General features: G+C 37.4%; 1 protein-coding gene across 1 annotated transcript in view; it reads left to right on the top strand.

The window, feature by feature from the left end:
* Positions 1-18,389, top strand: part of PSMD1 (proteasome 26S subunit, non-ATPase 1) — a 93,296-nt gene that overhangs the window by 51,067 nt on the left and 23,840 nt on the right. Inside the window, exons 17-18 of the mRNA XM_028508645.2 lie at positions 12,669-12,783; positions 15,951-16,067. Of these exons, the coding sequence (XP_028364446.1) occupies positions 12,669-12,783; positions 15,951-16,067 (232 nt within the window). The remainder of the gene's footprint in view (positions 1-12,668; positions 12,784-15,950; positions 16,068-18,389) is intronic.

The following is an 18,389-nucleotide window of genomic DNA, read 5'->3' as shown; positions in this document are numbered from 1 at the left end:
CACACATTTCCCTGCATGCTCCAAAGTACAGTAACAAATTAGAAATTGGACAAGCACTTTGATAATAGCAAACAGGGCCAACTGAAGAAACAGGAATTAAATAGTATGGGTGTGTAGGTCTTCTTAATAGACTTATAGCTCATGTATAACGGTTTTCCACAACTGTCTGTGTGATATAATAGTTGACATCATAGTGGTGGCTCTCACATTTTTTAAGAAAAGGTTAAATCTTTATTCAGTTCTGTTTTGGGTGGCAGGAATATGTGATATGCATTTGTAAGAAGATTTCATTCCAGAATGATATAAAAGTATGATTCTTAAAGGTAGAGTGACATCTCGAATACATTAAAACTTCATTTGTGTAGAATTTCTTATTTACCAGGAATTCCAAATAACAATTAAAGTAGCTTAAAGGTGAGAATTAGACTATAATTTGACCATAACTAAGAAATCTAATTGGTGCATTTTTTTCTAAAATACTGAATTTGCCCTGACTGGTGTGGCTTAGTGGATTGGGCATTGTCCCACAAACCTAAAGGTCACTGGTTCAATTCCTAATCAGGGCACATGCCTGGGTTGCAGGCCAAGTCCCCGGTTGAGGGTGTGCAAAAGGCAACAGATTGATGTTTCTCTCCCTTGCTTTCTCCCTCCCTTCCCCTCTCTCTAAAAGTAAATAAATAGAATCTTTTTTTAATTTAAAATACTGAATTTTATCCCTAATGTCTTTTAAATTTATTGAACAAATTCTAATTTTGACTTAAAAGGCAGCCTAATATCTTTCATGGGCCTAGGACGACAACTTAAATGTCAGCCAGGGACTTTTTTTTACCTCTCAGTCATAATATCTGTCAGTCACCAACTATTAAGGAATTTTTAACAATATGTAGATTTTGTCTATTACATATTCATATTCATGCCGTGTATTTGTTGAGTTCCATTTGCTCTGGAGATAAAGTGATGAGCAAGATAAACATTTTCTACCCTCACTACTTCATGTTCTAAGGGGAGACAAACAGGCACATTGATAATTATACAAACAGGGTGGAACTAAGACTAGCAGCTCACTTCAGCAGGGCCTGCAGTGCACTCAAATGTTTCTTGGTTTCTTTTCTTTTTCTTTTTGTTTTGTTTTAATTCCTTTCTTGTTCATTCTCTTTGAGAAGATCAGTGAGAGAGCTAAAATTATAAGAATCGCTATTACAAATTTAATCTGTTCTCTTTAGACTCGTTCAGTCAGTCTCTACTGATGAGTGGATTCATCTCGTATTTCAATGAAAGACTTAGACCAATCAGAAAGCTCTATCTTATTTCACCTTCTCTTCTCAAAATGTCTTTATTTTGAATTCACTCTGTTCTTTGGAATTATATTGTCATTCCTCTTTTCCAAACTATCTTTCACTTAATTTTTTGATCTGACCTCTTTACTATATATTCTTTGCAATCCTGCTGAATTAAGATACCTTCCTTTTTGCTTATAGAATCCATACCTTGAATATAGTTTCTTAGCTGTAACTTCTTTTTTGCGAACATGTTCTGATTTCCAATTAATGAAAAATAAAACCTCTCTTTATCCCTTAAGTCTCTTGCCTTCATTATCAAGCTCTTTTAAAGGATTGCCTGTCCTTTTCTACCCAAGTCTGTAACCCTTACAATCAGATTGTTATCCCCAACATCCTACTAACACAACTCTGAGAAAGTCGCTGAGTAACACCGGTTACTGATTCTGTGCGATAGTCAGCACTGCTGATGAAACTTTTCTGCTTGAAACTTGTATATTTCCTTGGCTTCAAAATCACGCCATCCTCCTTGTTCTCTGTTTTTCTTACAGAATCTTCTAAATCCTGTTCTACCCTCTTAACAGGCAGAGTTCCCTCAGGTTCCTGTCCTCTCTTGACTTCATCTGCCTCTTCGTTTTCTTCCTCCATTCGCTCTTTTGCTGTGGTTTCCATCCACTTGTTAAAGAAACTGGTAAGACACCTTTTCTAAGCTAATGGCTGTTATTCTGTGGCCATGAAATGAGACCAGCAACATACCTAAGGGTCAAGAGACCACAGACAAACCAGTTTCTCTGAGTTTTAACATCTGCATTTATAAAAAGAGGTGATGCAACCTTCTCTGCCTACTTCGCAGCACCATTTGACCCAATTGATCATTTCCCCTTCCTTACAATAGTTTCTTCTCTTGGCTTCCACTAGACCACACTCTGTTGGAGTTTCTCCTGCCTCACTGACTGTTCCTTCTTAGTCTTCTTTACTTGTTCTCTTACATCTCCTCAACATCTTAACATTGTGGCTCCTTCGAGACTCAGTGCTGTACCTCTTCTCCCCTCTGTCTGTGCTTAGTGATCTCATACACATTTGTGGCTCTAAATACTATCTATGTATTGTAATCTCCAAATTTGTATCTCCAGCCTGGACCTTTCCTTCAAATTCCAGACTCTTATGTTCAGTGACCTACTCATTATTTCCATTAAATGCCAAAAAAAAATCTCAAACTCAGAATGTTCAAAACTGAACTTCTGCTCTTTCCCTCTCAATCTGCTCTGTTGGTTCCTTTATGTTAGTTAAACATAGTTGCATCCTTCCAGTGTCTTTCTCTTGCAGCCTACATTTTATCCATCAGGAAAGCTTGTTGGTTCCACATACATGATACATACATACGTATATATATTCAACCCCCCCTCCCCCTGTACACATTCACTACTACCACTTTATCCAAGTCACCTCATGTCTTGACTGGATTTCTGAGGTAGCCTCTTATCTGGTCTTCCTTCTACCTTTGCCCTCTCTTTTCAGTAGGATAGCCAAATGACCCTTTTTTAAAAAGTCAGATCATATTATTCCTTTGTTCAGAATCCTCTGATGGCCTTTCATTTCACTCATAGTAAAAGCCAAAGTTTCTGTAAAGCCCCCCATGATCTGGCCCATCTGCAGCTACTTTGCCTTCTTTACTGCACTCAAACCATTGACCACCTTGCTGGTCCTCAGACACGCCAAGCATTGTTCCACCGGGAGACTTTTGCATGTACTGTTTCCTCTCTCTCAGCAATTTCCATCTTACGGCATGTGTAAGCTAATTGCTGAAATTCTGCAGCACACCAAAAAATACATTTTTTGCCAATCTGACCAAAAAAAAATAGGTCTAATCTTGATTCATGCACACCAAATGGCTATTACTATGTTGGCTGTTGTCTTTTTTTTTTTTTTTTTACAGTCTAAGGGAAAAGAGGTCAGTGCCCCCGACTAAATAGTCAGAAATTGCATGTTTTAAAAGTTCTGGTGGCATACTTGAAAATCACTGCCCTACCTAATACACTCCTCCTCCAGATAGCCACAGGGCTTGCTTGCTTCCTCACGGCCTTTCTGTCTTTGGTGCAATATCACCTTGGCATTGGAGCGTACCCTGACTGCTCTCATCAGTGCTGCTTATGCCCTCCTCTCCTGGCTCTTCCACTGCCCCTTACTTGATTTACTACTTCTGTTCTCTGTACTGCTTCACCTTTTTACTTACTTTATCACGTACTTATTTTCTGTCTCCACTAGAATGTGTCTTCATCATCTTTGTTCACTGATCTCTGAGTTTATTCCACTTGGAGTTTGTTAGTTTGTACTCTTTCAACAAAAGTTGGGAAGGCCTTGACCATTGTTTCTTCCAATGTTCTTTCTGCCCCTCCCTCTTTTCTCCCTCGGGACTCCCATTACACATATGTTGGTGTGCTTGAGGGAATCCCACGGGCCTCTTAGAGCCTGTTCATTTTTCTTTATTCTTTTCTCTTCCTGCTCCTCGAACTGGATAATCTCAATTAACCTAACCCGATCCTTTCTTCTGCCTGATCACTTCTGCTATTGAACTCCCTCTGATGAATTTTTTATTTCACTTATTGTACTTTTCAGTTCCAGAATTCCTGTTTGGTTTCTTTTTATAATTTCTACCTCTTTATTTGTATTCTCGATTTGGTGAGACATTGCTCTGTTTCCTTTGGTTATTTTCCCATGGTGGGTTGTTTTGTTTAGTTGTTGGGGTTTTTTTTTTTTTGTATTCTTGTTTTTTCTTTTTTTTTTTTAACTGTTTAAGCATATATATGATAGTTTATTTAATTTCAATACCTGAGCTTCCTCAGGGACCAGTTTATTAATTTCTCTTTTTCCTGTGGAGAGGCTGTACTTATTTCTTTCCATGCCTTGTAATTATTTTGTTGAAAACTGGACATGTTGGGTATTATAATTTAGCAACTCAAGAAATCAGATTCTCTCTCCTTCCAAGGGTTTGTTTTGCTGTTCATTGTGAATTGTAGGTTGTTTAGTACTTTCAGTAGTTTTTAAAAGCCTGTATTCTATCTGTGTTCCATTAGCTTAGTGGTCAGCTGGTGTTTTCACAGTTTCCTTAAAGGTCTGGAGCCAAGAAAAGAAAAAAAGGGGAAAAAAACCTCTCCCAGTCTTTGCAAGTTGGCTGTCTGTTGGGGCACTTCCGTGTTTAGCCAGCGTTTTACCGTTCTCCCTTCACTCCTTGCTTGTGCAGAGCCTGAGGTGCAAGTTTAGGATTTCCTCGGGCCTTTCCTGAGCACGTCCAGTCCTGAGCATGCATGTGGTCTTTGCAACCCCCCTGGTATATACGGGAGCTATTAAATAAAAGCCTTTAGTTATCCTTTCCCTCACTCTTACTTTCTAGGCGTTTCTTCCTGTTTATAGCCTGTCCCGACTACTATCCCTTGCCCCAGGCTGCTCTGGCCAGCATTTTTGCCTTTAAATGTTTTCAGCAGATGTTATCTGGGAAGTTGCTCCAGCTCTGAGAGCACTTTAAATTGGATAAAACAAAGGCAGGGGCATTTCACTGGTCCTTCAGGGAGCTAGCTGCCATTGCTCCCTCTTGGAGCACAGGCTGCCGCCTGTTCTGCCATCTCCACTGCCACTGCCACTCCGGGGAGCAGAAGGGGTAGGCGGACGGTGGTAAACAGCATAGCACTCTCTTACAACACTGCAGCAGCAAGTGTCTTCATTAAGCTTTCCCCTGGTTGTTTTTAAGTTTTTGACAACATTCCATCGTTCTCTAAAGGGTGATTCTGACTGTTTTGTCAGGTTATCGCCTGGTTATTGCCAGACAGCCGCTTATCTACTTGTGCCAAGAACTATAAGATACTTTGTAAAATATCAGTGAAGATATAGTATAGGTGATATCATGAACTGATGATGTCCTTTAGTCAAAGAATCCTTATACCTGGAATTATAATCTATGATCATAAAGGACCCAAATATCTTTGGTGTAGATTCCCTGACACTGCAGGTCTTCTGTAATCACCTGTAATCAGCTATTAGAAGTGGACTTTTATCATCAGAACACTTATTTAAGTATCAAAAGTGAATTAAATTTTCTGAGAATATTTGTGTTTATGTTTATAAAATCAAGGGAATAATAAATTCCTTTAATAATCTATAGGTTGATGGTAATCCACTCTACTTATTGGTTTGCTGATTTAAAGGGAGAGGGGTATGTGTGGTAATAATGCTCTAACTCTTTTGCAGCACCAAAATTTTTATTTACCTACCTTCCTGCTCTCTTTTAACATTATAAGCATTATATAAACATTATAACCCAAATCTCTTTTTGATCCAGCATTGTGATAGGAACCATCATGTTACAAAGTGGTGACAGATCTGTGCCTGCTATTAAGATTCTCTGGCCCCTCCCAACCTCTGGCCGTCCCTCCTCTTGTCCTTTCTTGGCTATCCCCTAACAGTATATTCTGTAACTCCTGTAAATTAGGGATTGAAAGTACCAACCTCATTGTTCTGAAGTCTAAGACATGCCCAGCACTAAGCCAGGCTCTCAGAAGCATTCAAACTCCAGCCTTTCTTCCCTGCCCATTGATAGAGCTCCTGTTTATTTGTCATGGGCTGAAGAACCAATGAACCTGTAAACCAGAAATGTGGATATAACATCCATAGGCCAGGTGAGGGCATAGGTGGTAAAATGCATAGGTTTTGTGACTACCACTGCCAACTTCCAGCCTAAGGAAGGACTGAGTGAGCAGTTCCAAAACCCTTGAGCTCATGGTTCCCTGTGGGTATTTCCCATGTATCTCCACTGTGACCAGGGCTCGAGGAGGGGCTTCTCAATTCCCCCTGCCGTACATGGAACAGTATAAGGTATATAGCAGAGGCCAAAGTATGTATGCCTGGCCTGTGCGGCTCGGTTGGTTGGAGTGTGGTCCCATAAACCAAAAGGTCGCAGACCAGATTCCCAGTCAGGGCACATGCCTAGGTTGCAGGTTCAGTTCAGTCTGGACGTGTGCAAAGGGCAACCAAGCCATGTTTCTCTCCCCCTCTCTCTCTCCCTCCCTTCCCCTCTCTCTAAAATCAATGAGCATGCCCTCAAGTGAGGATTTTAAAAAAGACTTACTGGTTATAACTTTGAATATTACAGATTTGTCCAAAAATGCTGTCTGAGATTTTTTTATTGTTATTGATTTTAAAAGGAGGGAGAGAGAGAGAAACATCAATTTGTTTTTCCATTTATTTATACATTCACTAGTTGATTCTTGCTTGTATGTATCCTGACTAGGGTTTGAACTCACAACTTAAGACATATTGGGATGACGCTCTAACCAACTGAGCTACCCAGCTAGGGCCTATCGGAGATTTTTAAGAGCCATGTTTTTTATGGTGAAATAGCAGTTTCTTTGTATAAATCTTATGAATCTACATTCCTCTTTAAGATGTTCCCTCCCCCATTTTATCTGACAGAAATTAATCTGATTATCAATATACCAAAAGATTCTCCAAAACCATACTAATTTTTTATTTTTTCTGAAGTCCAGTAAGATGATATTTTTTAAGAGGAGATATTGAAGGTAGGACAAAATTTGTAAAGTTTAGGGCAGGATCTGTGCGATTTTGTTTTTCTTGTGGTATTTTATGTGTAGTAGATATTCAATAAATACTAAACTGAACTGATAAAGTAAAAAACTACAAATAAGTGTAGCTTAGGATATAGAGTTTCCCGGAACAAAAAGTATGTTTGGGAAACTTTTTCTTCTCTTATTTTCCTGATAATGGATATCTTACGCATCTCTTTTACGTTGTGATGAAAACAATTTTACAAAGTATATCCCCTCCTTTTAACCTCTAATGGTATTCACTTTTTAAAAAAGATTTTATTTATTTATTTACTTATTTACTTATTTATTTATTTTTAGGGAGGGTAAGAGAGGGAGAGAAACAACAATGTGTGGTCGCCTCTCGCACACCCCCTTCTGGGAACCTGGCCTACAACCCAGGCATGTGCCCTAGATTGGGGATGGAACCAACAACCCTTTGATTTGCAGGCGGGCCGGCACTCATTCCACTGAGCCACACCAGCCAAGGCAGTATTCACTTTATTTCTAATAAACTAGCCAAAAAATAAAAGAGAACAGGAAAAGTTGACTGAATTTCCACATTATGTAGCTCCATTGTTGAAAACAAATCCAGCAAGCACACTTGTAATTATCTGAGTAAATATACTTGTAAATTCAACACACCAAAACGTAATAAGTATTTGAAAAAACTAACTCATACATAACACGTTCTGTGCTAATAAAATGATTTCCCAAGCATTAGATTTTTTGCTCTCCACCTCTCCCCACCCAATAAACAAAATCCACTATTTTTCCTGTGACTTAACCATTTATAGACATTTATTTTTCTAAATATGTTTATGGTGATGTAGAGCTGAGCTTTTATTGATGATCAGGGATTAGTCATTTAAATGCTTATTTAACGAATGTTTAAGTGCTAATCCAAGAATGTTCTATAACAAGCTATAGGAATTATTTTGTGATTTTTATCCAAGGTAAATGTTTATATAGAAAAGCTAAGATTTAAGGAGTATCAGAATTATCTGAAATGACTGAAAGAAAGGCAAATGGAATTAAATACTTGGTGTATTTTCTTTTAATTTGTAAGTATCTCCCCATCTCTTGCCTTACATTGCCTCTCTCTTTATTCCCCTCCTTGCAGTTTGTTCAAGAAACAAGGTCATTTTTGCTGTCAAGTTTCCCACACTATATGGAATTTGCTGATTGCACCCCTATGTGTAATATAATGTGTGTTCGGTCTTCTGTATTTTCTGTAAATTGGTAGTTCAATTTTTCTCTCTTCTCTCTCTCCTCTCTCTGGAGGGGCGGGACTAGCAGTGTGCGTAAGGTCTAGTTGTTTCTCATTTTATGAAGTTAGCAGTCATTGATAATTATGCTGAAGTCCATTAATTTATTCCAGGTTGCAAAATGGTGATGATACAGTTTTATCATTTTTTCATTTATTAACCGTTACTTTAAAATTTTTAATATATACATGCACTGTAAGCACGTACGTGTTTGGATAAAGATTAATGTGCAGTTTTGCTTTCAGTAAATGTTTGCAGTACTGTCTCTGCTTAGAAAGATTCTTTTGTCCTTTTAGAGCTACCTGCTGAAAAATTGAGGTAAACAAAAAATAGTACGGTTTTACTGTACTCTTGGGATTGAATGTCTAAGCTAATTTATTAAAGAATGTGTCATTCCTTTTCTTAACACTTTCCTAAGAATGTGTCAGAGTTGGAGCTGTTTTTCAACTGAGAAACTTACAAGGATTTTACGTGCTTTTGAGTTTATAGCCCTCATAACCTAGTTTAGTCGTTATGGTAACCAGCTAGGTAAAGCTCTGCATTCAGCTCCCGGTGTTTATGTTCCCAGACGAAATTTTTTCTAAGTCTCATGCAATTATTAATGCCCTGTTCTAAGTATACTTTTTTAACAAGTGGGGATCATAAAATAAATAAAGTTTTAAGATACATTTGGTTAAGCTCTTTGCAGTGAGTCCGTTTTCCCTTGAATACCCTGCACCTGCTTAGAGGCAAGGGGTAGGTATTCTATGTGCCATTGGCCCCCTAAAAGGCCAGTGAGAAAATCTGGAGGTCGGGACCCTGAATAAAAATGAGTCCAAACGATAGCATACTAGTAGCCAAATTCCAGGTTCTGACCCAAAGACTGTTGCCGGTCACGCATCTAGATTTCAGTGGTTATAGTATAGCATTATACTACACCACACCACCAACTCTCCCCAGCACAAACAAAGTAGAGCAAGTATCATTTTATGGATAGAACAATGAAAGTTTAGAGAGATTTGGTGATTGCCACTCTCTTAATAAATGGCTGCTCTAAGAATTGGTATCCAGCTCGTTCTAATTCTAATCCATATTCTCTCTTCCACAAAAAATTAAAGACAGGAGACAAAAGAGGCAAAAGGATAACTTAAGGAATTACTGTATTATCTCCAGTGAGAGGTGATTGGGGCTTGAAACAGAAACAAGATTCAAGGGTTTCGCTTGACTTGGTAGCAGGTTAGATGTGGGGAGTGAGGGAATAAAATGATTTGAGTTCCTGGGTGCATATGAGTGATCATGATAGGAGAAGCAATGTAGGGGAGACGTGCTCTTTATTCCTTTTATTCCGTATGGAATTGTGAACGTAAGTGGAGCTGTTTGTGGTGCATGTAGTTAATGACATTCAGTCAGTACTTTGAAATTTAGGATGCTGCTCAGATTTTTCGGAATCTGTTGTTGGTAAGGGAGTACAGGGGAGTTAAAGGTGGGGGAGGTGTGTATTCTTAATTCCTGTGTCATTGTGTTAGCATGTGGCACTTGCCTAGTGAATTATGAATTTATAATTCTACCAAAGGACTTCCCACAGGGGTGGACTCCATGTGCTTAGAACAGTGTGTCTGCCTACATATGTGTATTGCTATACTTTTGCTCCTCTAGTTAAGATAAATTAGAAAAAAGACACCCTATTCTTGAAAGCTTTCTGTTTTATTAGTGTGATTTAACACAGGTTGCAGAAAACACTCAATAAAGAAATAGCCCTGGCTGGCGTAGCTCAGTGGATTGAGTGCAGGCTGCAAACCAAAGTGTCGCAGGTTCAATTCCCAGCCAGGGCACATGCCTGGGTTGCAGACCGTAACCCCCAGCAACCGCACATTGATGTTTCTATCTCCCTCCCTTCCCTCTCTAAAAAGAAATAAATAAAAATCTTTAAAATAAAAAAAAAGAAATAGTAGTTAATCGCCGGTAAGCGGGAAGAACAGAATTCATGTGTACAGTTTACGGGCCGGTGATGCGGCAGTGACTGGTGCGTATACCCTTGCACCATTCCTGTTCTGTGGAAGGCTTGTGCACAAGTATTAACATTGACAAGATGACTACGAGCGGCAAGCCAAGAAATTTTATTGAAACTACACATCAGAACTTAGTTACCTATTCCAGTACGTGTGTTATTTTTTTAAAGCAGGCCTTCCCTAGACCTATACGTGGTCTCCCTACTGGGAACTTCAAAGCACATAAAATTAAAAGATACTCAGCCCTTATGAAGTAACACTCACAGGTACTTATTAACTCTACCTTTTTTTTATTATTTAGCTGAATTATAAACTTAAGGGGGAAGGGGAACAATGAAGGTCTTGATATTTTTTTCAGTGGCTAACCATTAGGCCTTGAACTGGTAGAGTCTCTAAATATAAATTTAGTTTGTCTCCCTCTGTCTTTTACTAAAATACAATAAAAATTATTTTATCTTTAGTACCTAGCACTGTGCTAATAATTTGTGGAAATATAAGACAGTCTCAGCTCTTGGCCCTTGAGACTTGTACAATCTTGAATGGTATTTGTAATGAATTAGTGCTTGAGTTTGTCAGAGATTTTGAGTATCACATTATGAACAGAGCTTTAAGTTCTTAGCCTATCAGGAGTGAAAAGTAAAATTTAAATGATGGCACTATCAACTAGAAGTTGCAGAATAACTCTCTTTGGTGTACTATCACTTTAAATTTCATTTTTATTTCATAGGAATATTTCTCATTGAAGCTATAGAATTTTTGTAAAGTGGAACAGACCTTATGGAACTTCTAGTCCCATTCCTTTTTTGGGATGAAGGAACCTTAAAGCATTTGGTTAATTAATCCTTTTCTAAATTATCCAACTATTTATAGACAAAAACAGGAACTTGAACATAGGTTTTTTACTCCATGGCATCCTCTTATATAACTTATTATTTATTTCAGTATGCATATAAGTTATTAGCTCATTTGTTTTTTATATTATTCCAGCAAAATAATCAAGAAAAATTCTCTCTAATTATAGAAAAGAAAAGGTAAGGGACTTCCCTAGTGCCCTATACTAAGAAATTAGCAAAACTAAGGCTAGAACCAAGATCTTCCACTTGATAATATATTGCTTTTTTTTTTCACAACCTAAACTGTTTTTCCATATTGTTGCTGTTAGTATTATTTCCAAATTATTCATACTAGGAAACTTTGTCAAACTGAGAACACATTTAAGCAGTGATGCGCTCTGTTGTCCATCCTTCCCTTACCGCAAAATAATCCAACCTTCCTTCATAGCAAAGTCGCACTTTTATAGACAGTTTTCATAAACTTGACTATACCCCATTTGAAATTTGAATTTACCACTCACCGGAGTTTGAAGCTAGAGAACAATTCCAGCATTGAATTGTAGGCTTGAATTGGTCTATAGATAATAACTGCTTTCATTCACAATGGGATAGTATTTTTTTAAAAATGTATTGAAATGTAATATATGGATAGTTTTTTTAAAACAGATCTTATTGAAGTGTAATATACAACTCATACATCTGAAAACTTGCTCAAAATCATTAGCCTACAACTTGAATTTTCACAACTGAATATACCTGTGTAACTAGAACCTAGTTCAAGATCATTACCAGCCTCCTATAAACTCTCCTTACATTTTTTTCTAGTTACTACCCCACCTGTCCTGCTGCCTCTCAAGGATAACCACTATAACAAGGGAGTCTTTTAGAGGTCGGATACTTCATTAGTCAGGGTTGGTTTTTTCCCTTTACTTTGTCACAAACATAAGAGGATGACAAAAGAACAATTTCTCTATTATCAACACCAAAGTTATTGCTAAAGACAAAAAATGAGAATTTTATGCTTACCAAAACTACTTTATCAGTTTAATAATAATATTCAACCAGAGTAATGCAGGGAAATGTAAATCTTTCATGCAGCTTTGGAAACATCCTGGAATCTCTATAAATGACTTCTGTCTCCTGAAACAAAACACAGAGTAAGCAGGGAACCTAAGAATGGATATAGAGCAGTGGGTACCCCCTCATCACCATGGTTATTCCCAGCTATGGAGGAGGCGCAAGGGAATGACCGTAATTCTGTAAGGTGGAACTGTGGCTGAGGAACCACTGGCACACTCCTCTTTCTTTGCATTTATTCTCTGAATATTGAAGGCAGATTTCTATTGTCAGTAATTAGAATTCTGTAGATTTTTAATTCTGCAATTTCTGTTCATTATTAATTATAGCTGTTGTTTCCCATAACTTTAAAAAAACTGGTGCCCAAACCAAAAGGTTGCAGGTTCGATTCCAAGTCAGGACATATACCTAGTTGCAGGTTCTGTTCCAGGTCAGGGCACATGAGGGAGGCAACCAATCAATGTTTCTCTCACATTGGTGTTTCTCTCCTTTTCTCCCTCCCTCCCCCTCTCTCTAAAATCAATAAACATATCCTCGGGTGAGGATTTTTAAAAATTGGTTAAAATTCCCTCATCTTGACTTAAAATGTGTTATATATAACACTATCTTCACTTTCTCTGTGTCTTACCAGGACCCCCGAGCAGTGCCCCAGCGTCGTTTCGTTACTGTCAGAGAGTTACAATCCGCACGTACGCTATGGAGCTGCCATGGCCCTGGGTATCTGCTGTGCTGGTACAGGAAACAAGGTAAAGCCCAGTGCCAGTGGGACCAGTTCTTTCCTGGCGCCAGACTGTTTTCCTTCACAGAAAAGTTTATGTAACAGCTGTGAAAATACAGGCGTGGGGTGATCGCTGAGACTTAGCTTGCCTCGCAGAGCTTCCCAGAACTTCCTTGCTTTACTGTGCTGACAGCGCAAAGCCGTTGAAAAACAAACTACCACATTATGTGGGTGGCTGTAATGAAAAAAATGCTTTTGCCTTTTTTTTAAGCACCGATTTCTTTTTTAAAAGAAGATAAAGTATTTTTCTGTAAAGGGCTACTTCTTGTCATTTTATGTGGTTATTTTACACGTTTAATTTGCAGAATTAGGTTCTCATCTGAGGCCACCAAAATCAAGTCAGTTTGATTCCTTTGGTTTGATTTTAAACGAATAATTTTAACTGCTATTTTTCTGTTTTCTTCTCACAAACTTAATAGGTAACTAATATTTGTTAAGCCCTCAAAAGTGACAAAGCATTGGGTTAGGCAGGTCGATGATTTGAAAACATAATTCATCATGAGATTCATAAAGAAATGCCCTATTGCTTAAATAACAAGCACTTTTGATTCACAAAACATAATTGAAGCTAGGAATTAAAATAGGCATTTTTACTACATGTAGCAGAAATTGTGTAAAAATTTATCCAATATTCTCATTCTGTCTCCTTACTCTGTGTTGTTTTTCTTCATGGTACTTACCACCCCCTGACATACTTTTACAGCTATTTTATTTACTGTCTGTCTGCTCTCCACTGAAATGTAAAGTCCCTGGGAACAGTGTGTTCACCACTAGAATCTGAAGTCAGACCTGGCACATAGTAGACTTTCAGTAAATACTTGTCAGATGACTGACGGAGGGGCTATCATTTAAGGATTTGATGGTGAGCAAGTTGGACATGGCATGCGCCCTTACTGAGTTTTATTTTTTTAATGTTTTCATTTCTTTTGGGTGAGAAGTTCTTACATGAGAATGTTTCTTCACTTTTATTAGAAATGTCATTGGGTATATAAAATGCAGTTTATAGAAATTGGCCTTCACATAGTTGCATGTTTTATCAAGTGTTTCCCCCTTTGGGTCTTTAGTGGACATTTATGTCAGGCCTCATAAGTTATATGTAAATTAGATTTTTTTTGCCTCTCCAGATTATTCTAAACTTAATATCTAGGAGCAAATGTTCTTTGAGACACAGCATCTGACAAGTTAATTCAATGAAAAATTTTTATTACTCATACTAAACAAGTCTGCTTTATTTCTAAGATGGTTTGTATAATCTTCGTATCATTACCTATCTGAAGTTTGATGCTTTATTTTTGTTTCTTAAAAACCTGAATCATCTGTTTATTCTAAAATATATCTTTGCTACCATATCACATACCTCAAAGGCCAGTTGTGTCTTTTAACTTGTAAGTTGGAAATTTGGTTGTATTTTTATCATGAATACTTCATAAGAAATATTGACTATATGAGTAATGTTTGAAAAACTTACTCCCCTGCACAATGTCATTACATTTTTTAATAAAGAGAAAGAAAACACTTAGCTGATATGTGTAATATCTGTTAATAGCTTTGATTTTTAAAAAACAGATAAATACACTCACACACCCCATAGTGATGTTTGGGTCCCATAAGATTATAATGGCCCTGGCTGGTGACTCAGTTGGTTAGAGTGTTGTCTCTTACACCAAAAGGTTACAGGTTGGATTCCCGGTCAGGACACATACCTAGATTTCGAGTTTGATCCCCTGCCAGGGCACATTTGGAAGGCAATTGATCAGTGCTTGTCTTTCACATCAATGTTTCTCTCTCTCTGTCTCTCCCCCCATACCTGCTCTTTCTCTAAAATCAATAAACAAGTCTTTAGGTGAAGATTTTTTTTAAAGATTTTAATGGAGCTGGAAAATGCCTATCACCTAGTAATGTCATAACCATGGTAACATTGGTTAGTGCACCACCACGTTACTCATGTGTTCGTGGTGATGCTGGTGTAAACAAACCTACTGCACTGCCAGCCATATAAAAGTACACACATACAATTACAACAGCAGGGTGTACCACCTAGGTTTATGTAAATACACTCCATGATGTTCGCACAATGACAAAATCACCTGACTCTTCATTTCTCAGAACGTATCCCAGTGATAAGCAGCATGTGACTATAAATCCACATTGTTAATGTTCTGCAAGGAGTCATTGTAAGTTATGGGGCAAAAGAGTTCTTGGTCAAATACCATTGACAAATGCCAGGAAAAACTAAAGTTCCAGCAATTCCTTTAGTGAGGCTTCCTGAGCTTCTGTACATTCTAGAGCCTTTGATATGCTATATATATTTGAATCTAGAAGAGGAGATAATGTATAGTATGCAGGAACTCGCACTTATTTAATCAAGGAATCCTTTTCTCATAGCACTGATCCCATTCTGAAGGACGTGAAGTTGGGGAAATCCCGTTACATGTGGTCGTTTAAAGTGTGACTGTGAAGTCCATTCTAGTACTATTTGATTTAATTATTTTACTATTCTAACAAATACAGTCTTTTGGGGGGGCGCAGTTTATCTTTGTTCTTGTTTGTTTCAATTTAGTTTTATAAAATTATCTAGGACATAAAATAAAAAATACAAAATTTTTCAGAATTATTTAGGTCATTGCCATACCCTGGTATTTGAAGGAAGTTGGATACTTAATTCAGGTTTTGGAGTCAAATTGACCTAAATTTGCTGCTTATGTGACTTTGGGAAAATTACTTACCCTTTCTAACTCTCAGTTTCTTTGTTCATAAAGATTATTTTATATTGCTGTTGTTTTATGTTTTATTTTTAGGATTAAGAGGATTATACGGGATAACATATATAAAATACCACTCTGCCTGGAAAATAATAGGTGCTTATCAAACTAATCTCATTTTCTCTTTCTTTTTGACCTCTTTTACCTCAAGACAGGGCTGTTCATGTTCTACAAGCTTTTCACACCGTCAATTATATTGAAACTTAAAGCATACTAAGTTCTAAACTATTGCACCTAGTTAGTCTTAAATTAACTTTTATTACAATGTCAGATGAAAGTATTGACTTAGAATGGCAATAAATAATTTGAAAACCCAGCTATATCAACTTTATTTAAAGGTTTGTGTTTTGTTTTGTTTTTTTAATATTTTCAGGAAGCAATTAATTTGCTAGAACCAATGACAAATGACCCTGTGAACTACGTGAGGCAAGGAGCTCTCATAGCTTCAGCTCTCATCATGATCCAGCAGACTGAAATCACTTGTCCGAAGGTGAGCAGACAAAACAGATCTCTAGAATAGAGGCGGTTCAGGCTTTTCTTTAGTGACTTACCTTCTTTTGAGGACATTTTACCTCACATATGGTGAACATAGAACTCATAGGAATTAAAGGAGTAGGAGAATAGGAAAACTTAAAATATATAATACTCTTTAAATGCATTTTTTTACAGATTTTTGGTCACTTTGCTGATTCAACTAAGTAACTATACTTGAAAAATTAGAACTCATGAGTTGATGAAATCATAAAAACTATAATTTTTGCCTCCTACTGTCCTTTTAAAATTTATTTGGTAAGATAACTTGTTCCTCTGATACAGAGTGTAAACTTGGGTGGCCCATGGCTTTTCTGACCCATCCTTCAGTCTCAGTTTACAAATGACACATCCCGATTCTCTGTTAGAATGTCATTGCCCTCCGATGGCCCCCAGGACATTTTTCTTCTCCTCCTGACCCACACCTGTCCAAAGAAACACTCCTGCGAATTTTGCCCTTCTTGTAGGTGGGAGTGTAATAGGCTCTCAGTGCAGCTTAGCCTGCTCCTTGTCGCTCTCATCCTCTCTCCCTCTCTGCCAGCCCTCCCCTCACCCTTCTTCCTTTCACCCGTCTTTTCTCTCTGCTTACGCCTCACTCAATAGCAGATGCCTCTTACTGGCGGTTCACAGTGACCACTGATCATGTTGAGCTCTCCAAGTGGTCCCTCTGAAGCCCATTTTGTTGAGAAACAGAAGATACATACATCTTATTTACATGTAGTAAAAATCACCTTGTTTGATATATATATATTACATAGATGCAATAGCTTGTGTAGTAATCTCAGATCCTTTAATTCTTAACTTAAAATTAAGGCAATTAACAGCCTTGTATGAAGTCTGTATTGACAACAAGGGGAAAAAATTGGCATTCTGTCATCTGCCCCATCAGGCAGAACTACAGCATTCTCCTTGTCAGCAAAGTACATTGATTTGGTGCAGAGGTGGGTAGAAGAGAAAAATTTCTAGAACTCATCGATTATTCATTCTCATTTTCTAGAACATTATTTAATAGATTTCAATCTCTAAGCAGTTGCTGTCATTTTTGTTTCCTTTATTCAGTGCTGCTTTCTCTTTGTCAATATCATTTAAGACTTCCAAAAATCATACTATTGCAAAGATAGAATCAGTCTTCTCATCCTGTCTTAATTATTGTCTTCTGAAACAAACCTCTTTCAGACACCTCATTTTTTTTCCTGGTTTCTGTTTTAAATATAGTAGTCAGATTATAAGTACCTTTCACAAAGTTTATTTCTGCTTTTGATCTTCTTCTAATCGCAGTGTCATTAAAGAAAGAAGTTTAGGCCATGGAATGTATCTTCCCTAATGGTAATTTATTGATATTTATTCACTTTGACCTCACCTGTCAGTTTCACATTATTTGTTTTGTGAAGAAGATAATGTTTTACCGTCTTCCCATCTCTGCTGTAGGACTTCATGGATTTTACAATCATAAGCTTTGTACCAGCAATGGCGGTGTCTTTAGAATAGGGATGGGGTAGGGTAAACTGTGTAGTTTGAGAAAAAATTCAACTATTTAGTCTAATAAATAAACAATTTTTCTTATATTTAGAGAAAGTAAAATAAATATAGCAGTTTAAATAATTAGTATTTTTAAATAATTCTATCAACTATTGTTGAACCGAGTCTTAGCTGATGTGAATACATGGGGCACACGTCCGTCTTCAGGCTGTATCAGAATCTCGGGTATTAAGAATGCTGAGGTATAGCTACAGCTGGTAGGCCTTACCACTCATGTAAACTCAGTGGCAAAGTCAAGTGTGTATCCCCAGACTGCAAAAGCAAAACTGTACGACAGTATAAAAGTCAAGTGCTCTTTCAGGAAGCACTATCCCTTAGAGTGACATTGTGCTCAGCTCATGAATTCTTAAAGTTCTGTTGTTTGCTGCTATTAAACATGTGATAGTTTTGTGGACTGGAATCTCTGTCATCTCCCTTTTATCTTATAATTGCTAATAAGACAATATTAACAATCTTCTGTGGTGGTATGAACATTTTGCTGAAAAGAAAAAGCTGTTAGCAAGTTTGAAGTGAAGTTCTAAAGGCTACAAAGTCCTAGTTACGGGGTTGTAAACCAGTCCATGAAATAAAATGGAAACACCTCAAAATCAAAGACCAAGAGTAAATTTCATCAAAACTATTGCCTCATCCTCAAAAGAATCAAAACAGGACATTTCTCAGATATTTTGTGAGATGTACAGTGGAAATTTCCAAAGGGAATGTTTTTATGTAATCACAGCACAGATCACGTACTTTCACAGAG

The sequence above is a fragment of the Phyllostomus discolor genome, chromosome 4, assembly GCF_004126475.2.
Source record: "Phyllostomus discolor isolate MPI-MPIP mPhyDis1 chromosome 4, mPhyDis1.pri.v3, whole genome shotgun sequence".
NCBI lineage: Eukaryota > Metazoa > Chordata > Mammalia > Chiroptera > Phyllostomidae > Phyllostomus > Phyllostomus discolor.
Note: the sequence above shows the minus strand (reverse complement) of the source record. Positions and strands in the feature narration are given on the sequence as shown.